At 40.6% G+C, this 11,862-nt stretch overlaps 1 protein-coding gene across 2 annotated transcripts in view; it reads left to right on the top strand.

The window, feature by feature from the left end:
- The first annotated feature begins 5,667 nt into the window (after window positions 1-5,667).
- smarcc1a (SWI/SNF related BAF chromatin remodeling complex subunit C1a) overlaps window positions 5,668-11,862 on the top strand; it is a 26,883-nt gene continuing 20,688 nt past the window's right edge. The window contains exons 1-10 of one of the 2 annotated variants that reach the window (XM_008291278.1): window positions 5,668-5,885; window positions 7,303-7,422; window positions 7,535-7,620; window positions 8,067-8,148; window positions 8,314-8,406; window positions 8,506-8,575; window positions 8,774-8,843; window positions 9,128-9,203; window positions 10,079-10,204; window positions 11,412-11,530. In XM_008291278.1, the coding sequence (XP_008289500.1) occupies window positions 5,700-5,885; window positions 7,303-7,422; window positions 7,535-7,620; window positions 8,067-8,148; window positions 8,314-8,406; window positions 8,506-8,575; window positions 8,774-8,843; window positions 9,128-9,203; window positions 10,079-10,204; window positions 11,412-11,530 (1,028 nt within the window). In that variant the 5' untranslated portion in view covers window positions 5,668-5,699. The remainder of the gene's footprint in view (window positions 5,886-7,302; window positions 7,423-7,534; window positions 7,621-8,066; window positions 8,149-8,313; window positions 8,407-8,505; window positions 8,576-8,773; window positions 8,844-9,127; window positions 9,204-10,078; window positions 10,205-11,411; window positions 11,531-11,862) is intronic. The other variant, XM_008291279.1, reaches the window with a different exon arrangement.

Raw genomic sequence — 11,862 nt, forward strand, 5'->3', positions numbered from 1 at the left:
ATGTATGTATGTATGTATGTATAGTATAGTATAGTGTGAATGTGAGTGTGCTTGGTTGTCTGTCTCTAAGTGTAGCCCTGTGATAGACTGGTTACCTGTCCAGGTGAACCTGCCTTCACCTTGAGTCAGCTGGGATAGACTCCAGCCGCCCACGACCCTAGTGAGGATTAAGCGGTGTATGGATGATGGATGGAGTTGACTTCCTTGTTATTATGGACTACGGATATATATATATATGATATTCCAAACAAATGTCTACTTATTTGGTCACTTGGCTTCCATGGGAGTTCCCTTTTCACTTCTTTGTGCTCAGAAACGACAGTATGTCTCGTTAGAACAACTGATTTGGCTTATATTTATCATTATTCCGTTTAAAAAGAATGTGAACAAAAATAATGAAAAAAAAACAAAACATGCAAAGTAGCTTATAGCACCACAGAGGCTTAGATTTGTTTTAGCAGTTGGTTCAGTAAAGTAATTTTTTTCCTGATCTTTGAGTTCATGTGACGCCTGATGGTGATGGTGCAAACAATGTGCACCTTTACTGAAATATATCAGCGATTAATCACCCTCTTGCATGAATCATACATCGATAATACTTGAAATGCAAGGAAAAAATGGCATATTTAAAATTTTGTATTTAAGCAACTTTAAAATATGTTCATATGTCAGATATGGAGCCCTTAAAGCATACTGGAAATTTTTACTACAAATTAGCAGAAGAAGAAAAGTTTGGGATTCCAAATCTATTCAGTAGTAGCTCAGTTTCACAGTAAGGATAAAGACTGTTTAAACAAAGAAATTAAATGTGTTACCTGGACAGTCAGATGCTTTTTTTCAGGAGTGTGATGATTCAGCAAAGGAGAGGAAAAGCTTCCAAACCCCTAAAACCTAAAATGTCTTTGCTTTTTATACGTACCTCGGTGTCTACCTCCGTATCAGCTGAATCATATCCAACCAGTCACCAGAAATCAGATAACTGTCAACCTTAACACTGTCCAATCACAGATCACAGGTTTGATGCCAAGTACGTGTCTTTCACTTCCCTTCTCATGAATTAATTTCACAGGTCAAGCAAATCTATGCCAAGAAATGTGCCAAAGATCAGACAATAGACACTCACATATTATTACTTTAGTGGAATGTAACTGAGGATAATTTTGTGTTTCATCATTTACTTAGTTTATAATTTACCTATGTGATCATTTACTTCAGTAATCTGTTTTTAAAAAATCATTATCTGTGTAGGACATCAACTGCTCATGTAATGCTGTTCCTAACTGCTTGTGTGCAGGTGTCTCGATGATGCATGTGTACAAGTGATATCTTTGTTGCACTGACATACATATTAAACACTCACCTGTTTTGACTCTCTAAAGACAAGAAAACTGCACAAAGGCATGAATCATATGTGCATACGCTAATTAACAATCACACTATCACAAGACCTCATATCGTCAGTAGAGGAAGTTTTTTTTTGGGCAACGAATATCATAAAACTGACCCTTGAGCCACAAGACAATAGTGTATGACCCAAATGAATGCCCTTAGAATTCGATAACATCAATCTTTTTTCAGAAGGACAGGCGAGTGGCCAATTATCTAGTTTAGTAGCGTAATTGTTTCCATCAAAATGTATAAAGATGTTCGCTGAGAGAGCTTAGGCACTCATTCAGACACTCCTCTGTGACTGACTGGATCCACTTGTGCAGGTGCATCCAACAAAACCCAATAAGGACACTCGTCTGTTTGTGAGTATTTGATACACAACAGAAACTTCCATAACAATTTGGCAATGTCTGCAAAGACTTTCATCGTGAGTCTGCAATGAACTCAGAGCCGAAGGAAAAAAAACTATGCACAGTACCAAACCTCCATTGCAAAAGATGGGTGTGAGACGTGGGGCCTAAAGCCTGAGAACGGGGTTGACTTAACCTCAGAATCCTTAAAGAGGGTAAAGAACCTGTAAGCATTTTTTTGTGTGTGTGTTGTGAGTGTTGGAACATCTTTTAAAGGGTTCCTGAGTTGTAGAGGCCCTAAAAAACATATATTTTGACTATATGCTTTCTGTTGGTTCTCTACTAAAAACCCTGAGCTTCAACAAGCATGGCTGACAAACCTTCACTTTGTGAAATCAAAAGCTTTGACAAATAGAGAGATGGTGAATAAAGAAGACAGAGACTAAGGAGAAAACAAAAGTAAATGTAGAAGAACACAGCACAAAGAGCCACTTGTTGCCCAGCCCAGTTCCAGACCATCCATTACAAAAGGTTGGCAGGTATCCGTTTGAGTGGTCAGAGCAAATTTACTCATTGATCATGGACTACTTTTCGCGATACATTGAGAGAGCAGAGCTCAGGTGCACTCCGGCTGAGGTGACTATTAGAGCTATTTAAGTGGCCTTTGCAAGGCATGCGACCACAGAATTTGTCGTATCAGATAAGAACTGTTAAGAACAGACAGTTCCCAAAGGAGAACAAATTCGCCTACATGACAAGCAGCCCACATTACATAGGAAAGATCAGGAGGGAAAGAGGAGGCAGGCGACACACTACAATCAGAGACACCGCTCTAGACCTTTCCCAGAACTCACTTCGGAACAGAAGGTCTGGATTACCAGAAGCAGTTGTGAGACCAGCCAAAACTCCAAGATCGTACACAGACCGACGGGGGTTTTCTCAGGAGAAACAGATAACAATTTTTAAAAACGGTCTTTTTCTCTATATATTATTGTATTGTTTATCCTAATTGTATGCGACTTTCTCTACTATTTTTTAAAATTATTTTTTGCCAAATCATTTCCTTTGCAGTCTACTTCTGACCATTTGCCAACAACTATCCACTATACTGTGACAGTAAATCGTGCCTTATTATCGTGCAATCACTAATACTGTGCATGTGTGTTGTGTATGACAACAGCCCAGTTATTCCGTTTGCCTCATATTTGACTATCAGCCTCAAGTCTTAGAAGATTTACAGCATGACAACAGATTCCGAAATGAGGAAAAGAAAAGGATGTAAGTGTGGGGGAAATTTTGTGTTTCATCATTTACTCATTTAATCTGCTTAGTTTATCATTTATCTAGGTACTCTTTTAGCCACAGACACTTCTCGGTGGCTAACTTGTCCTCTTGCACAGGTGCTTCCAATAAGACACAGAAAGGACAGTCTTCTGTTTGCGAGTATTTGTTCTACATCAGAAATTTCTGCAACTGTAATGAAATACATTTACACAGGTACTGTAATTAAGTATGATTTCATACTTGTATGCTCATGCTTTCCTTGTGTACTTCTGTTTTATATATTATACTTCACCACATGTCTGATATAATTTATTTATTTTTTACTTCACTGCATGTATTTTATGGCTTTAGCTATATTTTTACATGAAGAGTCAACTCATTCTTATTAAAGGGAATCAAATACTGCTGATTTGTCAAAGCCGTGGAGGTCCAAGACATATGCTAAACATGTCCTTTGGCATTGTTGCCACTTGTGTCACATTTTTTTCGAGAATAAAACTGCCTTTTATGAAGTTTAGAGGAGCAGTGGTGGTGTAAGGCCATCCAGAACACAGAGGTAGCTGTCCTGGGTCAGAACATTATTTTTTTCATGGGTTTTGTTTTGTTCCTTTAGTCTTGTTTTGTAGACACCAAAACTACTTGGTTAGATTTGACAGAAGCTCATGGTTTTGTTTTTTATTTTATTTTATTATTTACCTTTATTTAACCAGGCAAAACAGATTAAGAACACAGTTCTTATTTTCAACTGTGGCCTGGCAAAAGGGCGAAGCCTTTTGAGGGAAAGAGACAAGGGGTTGAAAGACATGCTTTCAAGGCTTTAAGCAAATGTTACAAGGCACTCTTCTTGTTACCTGAAAAAGCTAAGAATATTCGGCTGGAGAGAGACGCATAGCGCCGTTGCCTCGCAGTGAGAAGGTCGCCAGTTGGCGTCCCGGTGAGGACACCCGGGTTCTTTCTGTGTGGAATCTCCATGTTCTCCCCGTGCAGCGTGGGTTCTCTCCGGGTTCTCCGGCTTCCTCCCACAGTCCAGAAACATGCTGAGGTTAATTGGTGATTGTAAATTGTCCGTAGGTGTGAATGTGAGTGTGCTTGGTTGTCTGTCTCTAAGTGTAGCCCTGTGATAGACTGGTTACCTGTCCAGGTGAACCTGCCTTCACCCTGAGTCAGCTGAGCTAGACTCCAGCCCCCCATGACCCTGGTGAGGATTAAGCGGTGTATAGATGATGGATGGATGGATGGATGGATGTTTTTGACTGTTTTTTTTTTTTGTTTTTTTTTTACCTCCTAGCTTTGCAGGTACAAATAGAGCTGAAAATACGCCAGCATCAGCTGACAAGCTGTCAATGTATGTGTAAAAGTTCATTCTAGTCATAGCTGAGTGAGCATGAAGCTTTGAAAACAAAAGCAGACAGCAGCCGGAGCAGCACAGTGTCACCACAGGATGGCACCATCTTGACTCTCAGACATGGACACACGCTTTCATAAATGCTCTGCAGGTTTGAGGACACCACTATCTTTCAGGTTTGATAACATTCGGTAAATGTCACAGTATAATGTGTAAATATATTATGTGTTTTCCTTGTACAGGTTAACTGTTGTTTTAAAAAGCTCTCCATGTATCTTATATGTAATTTACAGTCAGCTCTCAAATAAATGTGTTTGTTCCTCCTGGTCAGATTTCAAAAGAAATACAAAAATACCAAAGACAGTCGTAACACTGCAAATACAATGCCACGTGCATTATATTTAAGGTTTGAAACTATAATATGGGTACTTAGGTTTTTATGTTATGGGCAGAAAGATGTGTACCTGGATATTTAAGCCCTCGAACAGAGGTTCATATCTACAGGTAAAAAGAAAATAAAGTGTGAAATCACATGAAAACAGTAGGGGAGATAATTAGGCCACAATAAATTCAAATAATGCGAGACAAGTGTTGAAAAGTATTTTGATTGCTGTATATATATGACAACTGGCAGGAGTTTGGGATATATAAGAAAACTGACTGGCAATTGATGAATGGAATGGGAGGGAAGGAATAAGGCTGGTGAATACTTCATATACTGTACGTGAAATTACAATACACTTTTGTATAGTTGTGTATGTATATATCCATGAATATAAATATAGATGTTTTTGATCAGCCTTCCTTCTATATACATGTGTAAACACAATGGGACTGAATGAGTAACAACAGACCTTAATACAGCAGTGAGTGCCAGGGCCCCAAAGATTAATTTACAAACCATAAGGATGACATAAAAGGTACAGTTTTGTTGTCAAATACTGCATATAAAAATAAAATAAAATACTAAATGACAATAATTTATTTATTTATAAAAAAAAAAACTTAACTAAATATCTTATAAAATGGAAGCCTGTAAAATATATTAAATAAATTATTTAAATATAATCGACAGAGTGCGATAGTTCAGTAAATCTTTTCAGGTCTTCTTAATCTTTAAGGAGAAACTTTTAAACACCAACAAAGGAAAATAAAAATGGCAACAGGACAAACCTCCTGAGATGCCTTCATTTCCCATGAGCCCCATCGACATCGAGACTCGCGAGACTTGAAACGCGATAACGCTTTTGCGGCTGCGCAATATCATTCGAAAACTTGCACGGTGAGCGACGCCGTGGAGGAGAAAGACAACGCAGCGAACAAAACACACAATGGCGACGGCGGCGACAACGGCAGGCGGAACGGGCTCAGGCGGACCGGCCACCGGCCCGGTCGGCGGCGGGACTGCAGTGGGACGAAAGAAAGACGGCGGTCCGTCTACGAAATTCTGGGAAAGTTCAGAGACGATATCCCAACTGGAGGCGGTGCGGCTGTGGATCGGAAAGCACTACAAGAAGGTGAGCTAGCTCCATTGATTTCTATGAAGGCCCGCGTCCCGCTGGCACAATGGGGCGCTGATATGTTAGCTAGCTGCAGCCACACAAAGCTAACTAGAGGGAAGGTTTTGCCTGTTTATGTGAAAGTTTTAGCTTCTGTACAAATGTGAAATTTGGATATATCCGAGTAAAACATGCAAGTAAATAGCCGGGCCCGAATTTTACTGTAATGAACCTCTTCATCCGTTAGCTAGCTTGCAGTTAGCAGGCTAACCGCTCATTCAGCATAGCTACTCAACACACGCTCAGGAGAAAAATGTTTACAAACGAGCGGCGGATGGACGTTGCGTGTAAATATTACGCTCCCATGTGCAACTCTGTCCACCTCACAAGTTAACCACAACTCTAATCGGCATTGCAAAAGGCCCCACAAGCTAACCTAATGTTTGTCACGGGATACCAGGCAGTCATACAACTCACAACATGAGTTAAAATCAACACAGCCTGCCCTTCATTTGCAGCTGAAATGATATTCCAGTCAGAAACTTGTAATCGCCTCACTTTGTGCATTCTGCAAGCGCGGTCGTATTTGGTGCTGAAGAGTTATTCAGCCTTGAGTTTTGTCAACACAGCAGCATACCAGACTGTGCGGGATCCACTCGCCCACTAAGTTAGCCAAACAAAGAGTGCTCCTCTTGTCTCTTCCTGCTCGTATCCAAACCCACTGACGCGCTTAGCTGCCTTAAATTGAAGAAATAAAGATAATACTACAGTATTGGGGTGCAGTTTTGTATTCTTGCTTCAATTTTAAACACGTGCTTCCACGAAAATTTGGTTTCAATATGCAGTCCCTTTGGTGTAGGCGGGTCCCCATGTCATTGTTTTCACTACAAATAGATGCACTCTTGTTTTAGCTCCTCTAGAATATTTATCATTGTGTGCGAAAGTTTATCCGAACCCAGAAGTATGGTCATATATATGTGAAGATCTGGTGAACAGAGGGACCAGTGCTGTAGTGTTTCTGAGCAACAGCCAGAAATCCCTCCTACTCTCTGCATGCTTTGTTGTTATTGGCCTTGACCTTGTGACCTCTCTGTTGATGGGAGTGGAAATACCAACTTCAGTGGATGCTTTAAATTAAGTGCATCGTTATATTATTGTTCAATCAAAAAATTGTTCGTGAACTTTTGGATTGTTTTGTCTTAGGAGTTAGTTCCATATTTTTTTCCATTTATGGCATTACTTTGAGCTTTTGCTGCTTGTCTTTAATGTGGCCAGGATTTAATCAATTAAAACCACAACAGATTACATGATAATTTAAACAGTTTACTCCTATATTTGTTGACTGTAAAATTGTCAATCCGTGTGTTTTTTGAAGTATTGTGCATGTGTAGACGTTTGTGTGTTAATGGATGCTTTTTTCTGTGCCTGGTCCCAGTATGTCCAGAATGACTCCCCCTCCAGTAAATCCTTGGCAGGCCTGGTGGTCCAGCTGCTGCAGTTCCAAGAGGACGCGTTTGGGCGCAGGGTCAACAATCCTGCTCTCACCAAGCTGCCTGTAAGCACACAGACACACACATTACTTCTAATAAAACCATGCAACACCATCGTAGCTGAACTCTAAATGCTGACCTATCATCACTTTTCCTCCTCCTATTCTTTTTCTGTAGGCCAAGTGTTTCTTGGATTTCAAGGCAGGAGGTGCTCTCTGTCACATCCTGGGGTCTGTGTACAAGTTTAAGAGCGAGCAGGGCTGGTGAGTTGACTTCTGGTTAAGTTCAAAAGATAAATCTGGTGTTGAACCGAACTTAAAGTCTTGCCACGTCAACCAGGTGGCTTTGTTAAGCATAGCAAACATGTGGTTCCCTTGAAGTCCTAAATTTAGCATATTTTAAGGTTAAGAAATGGTAGGAATGGGTTTGTATTTTTGTTGATGGTTGGTGGAGATAAAAAAAATATGTACCCTTAATTTCCATTTTGCATAAATTCATAGTGATTACTGAAGTAAGGCTAAACTGAACTTGGTGACTTGAATGCTTTTTTTATGCCCAGTTGTACGGTTGTTGGTTGGTATTTGTCATATAATTTACACATAACATCACTTGATAAATACAGGAAAGTAGTTTGACTTTCATAATTACTGTGTTGTAGCCATACATGAACCCATGACCCTCTCATAGTATTACTCTGTTTTCATTCCAGGCGTAGATTTGACCTGCAGAATCCCTCCCGGATGGACAGAAACGTGGAGATGTTCTTAAATGTTGAAAAGAACTTGGTCCAGGTATGTTTCAACGCTCCGCACACAAAGCTGACGACTATAAGTGTTCTTCATGTATTTATTTGGATAAACGCATCGACTATGAGTGTAAACTAAATAGACTGATTAGCAGTGATGTACCTCAGCAACCCTGTGTCTGATTCTAACTTGGAGCTTTTGTGCTTGTAGAATAACTGCTTAACTCGACCCACTGTCTTCCTGTCGTCGGACATCGAGCAGAAACAGGCCAGTAAGCTCAAAGACATCATCAAAAGGCACCAGGTGAGTCTACATCAACCCAGCCGGAGACTTTCTAAAGGCATCCTCTGCTGTATCTGTCTGTTCAGTTGTGTATAATTTTTTTTCCTCTGTGCTCTCCAGGGCTCCATCACTGAGGATAAGTCAAAGGCCACCCACCACATTTACCCCTCTCCATCCCAACAAGAAGAAGGTCAGTCAGACATTTTTCTATCGTCTATTGTCTATATTTGAATCACATAATATATGGGGGTTGTTTCTTTTCTCAGTTTTATTGGGTCACATTTTTTAAATTTAATTTTTATAAAATGGTGTCTAAGCATTTTCAAACAGTTTTCTTGATCATTTAGAAACGTGTGCGAGTTGTTTTTTTTTTCTGTATTTCTTGCAGAGGAGTGGCTGCGTCCTGTCATGAGGAAAGACAAACAGGTGCTCGTGCACTGGGGTCTCTACCCAGACAGGTGAGCACAGAGATGTGAAGCGCAGCTCTCAAACATGGCTGCCCCCACACTGGTTGGACCTCTGTTCATTCACTCACTAGGGAACCAAATTGCATTCAACTATTTGCATTTCTTCATTTTTTTATCATAATTGTTTACAATTTTAACAATATATCCATCATAGAAAAATGAAATATCTAATAATCTCTCTGGGGCATGGTTTCAATTTGAAGACAGTCTATCATTTCATCAGTGTTGGACTGATCACTGACTCAGTGCTGTTTTTTTTTTTTTTATTCTGTTAGCTATGACACCTGGGTATCAGCCAGTGAGGTGGACGGTGACCTGGAGGACCCACCGAGCACTGACAGACCCTGGAAGGTGAGCAATGAGGAGACTAAACACACCAGAGCTTTACTCTGCAGAAACAGAAAGAATGTTAAACAACTCAAGCGGCTTGATTGGTATTTCATTTTGAAAAGGAAACATACAAGCAGCAAGTGTCGAGTCAGGTCGTCACTTTTTCTTCATTTTTCTTGATGGAGTCTAACTCCAAAGATGCGTGCAGGATGTCTGTGGCTGCTGCTGCTGCAGAGGTTACCTAAATCGGTAAAAAAAATGGTTTATAAAGCATTTGCCTTGAGAGAAAAAGAACATTGATGTGTTTTTGTGCAGCAAACGCAGAACATTTGAGTGTTGCTAGGCTACATACTAAATAGATCACAAGAGCTGTGTCAGTGTCTGAGTGGGTCTCTTCAAGTAATGTAGGTTGTTTCACCTGCATTTCATCTAACAGGAGCATCTCTTTATCCACCTGTTGGGAAATAGTCTCTCACTGATGTCCAGAGGGGCTGTAGTGCTTCTGTGTTGTCAGTCTGCTGCTGTTATTTGCCTTTTTGTTTTTATTATATTCTGTTCTTTTTGTGGAATATTTAGAACTCTGTGTTCTTTGTGACTAATTACTGCTATTTATTGTAATTAGTATTTCCTCCAGTTAATAGCGAGTGTACACCACAACTACATAATTTCTTACTATTGTAAATCAAGAAGGCATTGTGTCTAGAAGTGCCTAGCATATATTTATGTGATGCTATTTAATGGTGCTGCACTAATGCATTTAAAAACATTTAAGCATGCAGAAAAGACTGGGAAAAGAAGGAAAATCCAGGAACCAATGTGTTGTGAACTGATGATTAGATTAATCTGTAGTAAAGTACAACAACTTCAACTCTTGTCTCCATCCTTCTCCTAATCAGGTCCATGCCAAGTGGGTCTCAGACACCGACGCTTTCAATGAGTGGATGAACGAGGAAGACTATGAGGTGGACGAGAACAAGAAGCCGGTCAGCTTCCGCCAGAGGATCTTCCCCAAGGAGGAAGAGGTAGGTGTTTGTGCTGTGAGTGTTTCAGAAGACGTCGGGTGTTAAAGTAGGTTTTCTGTCTGTGATTCATCAGTACAGTTTAAAACCATAGTTGAATTTGAACAACAGATGATCGTTATGATTAGCAGATGAAAAACATCAAATGTTCCAACAAAGATGTAAATCTAAAGCTGGTCATGGATTCTGTACTGTATGAAACCGTATATGGTAGTCAATGCTCGTGTATAAGCGCATGTTTTGGCTGTAGTCTGTGTTTTTCTTGCATGGCTGTGTGCAAAGTGCATCGTCGCCCTCCTTCGTCCACACCTGGCTTCCGTCTGTTGCCCATCCTTTTCAAACCTTTCCTCACACTTTGTCTCCTTGTAGTGAGTTTCAGGGTTTCTGTCCTGGTTAGAAAATCAGATGGCGAGCTGCTTAACTAAAACACAATAGGTTAACTCACCGCACGTTACTGACTTCACCGGCAGACCCAACAGCTGTTCGGCGACTGCAATTAAACGCCTCGAGGGGGGAAGATGTTTGGTTTTTATTATAATAGATGGTGACGGTTCACTGCTCCCACTTAGAGGACGATGGAGCATTTTTGATTAATCTGACTGTTGTTTTTCTATGGGTACTGCTAACTTGTCACTCTCCACCACAGTAGTAGAGATTCAGGGTGAGAGACGTTCATGTAAAAAAAATCATGCATTTTGTTGAGGAAAGCGTGCACTAGTTGTACTACTATTTATAGTTTGTGCAAATCCTTGTTTCTCTGAATCATCACAAATAAGATGAAGAGTGCAAAGTCAGGGTGTCCCACAGAGCCACAGTAGTGTCAATAATGGAAAATAGACCTTTACTTTATCTGTAAAAGATGGTACATTTGGAGTAGAGGTGACCATAAAAAGTTAGCGTCAAGCGTAACTTGATACACGAGACATTACGAAACTTTGTCTGCTGAAGACAAATGATGTCAGAGAAGTATTTCACCACAGATCCAGAAGTGAAGGTTTGTGTGAAAGCGAAGCTCTTTCGAAAGAGGACAGTACACAGGAACCCTGGTCGTCTCCTCCACCACCACAGCATCCTCCCCTCCCCTCCCTGCCGTCGTTCTCCCTCCGCTTCCCCTCCTTGTGTGTGCAACCGTTCCATCCTCTCATTCTGCGGCTCTTTCTCTCATCCTCCATCCCTCGCTCCCTGCGCTGCACGGGGTTTGTCTGATCAGTCTTCCCGTACACCCGATCGAAAGGAGCGCAAGGCCAACTCCGCCGGCAAGAAGAGGAGGCGCTCCCCCTCGCCACCCAGCACTCCCGCTGAGTCCCGGAAGAAGGGAGGCAAGAAGGGGTAAGCAGAAAAACTTTGAATTATCTTTTTTTTTTGGCTGAGGTAGCACAAGTGACTCAAGTTGTAAAGTGAAAGAAAAAAAAATGAACACATGCAGATTTGGTCATTCTTGTTTTAGTGTTTCCTGGTTCTATCTGACTTCCCTGTTTTGTCTTTATCACGCAGCCCCAAATACAGTATTTTTGAATACAGACATAAATCTCACATACAGAGTTGTATTTTTTTTTAATTGGTAGCATTGCTCTGTAATGTCTTGACAAAGGAGTTTTTAAACAAGCATTACTTCATTTGGAGTAAAACGTCAAAGTGTTTGGAAGTGTTTTCGTCTTCGG

This window comes from Stegastes partitus, unplaced genomic scaffold (assembly GCF_000690725.1).
Source record: "Stegastes partitus isolate 25-593 unplaced genomic scaffold, Stegastes_partitus-1.0.2 Scaffold729, whole genome shotgun sequence".
Classification (NCBI taxonomy): Eukaryota; Metazoa; Chordata; class Actinopteri; family Pomacentridae; genus Stegastes; species Stegastes partitus.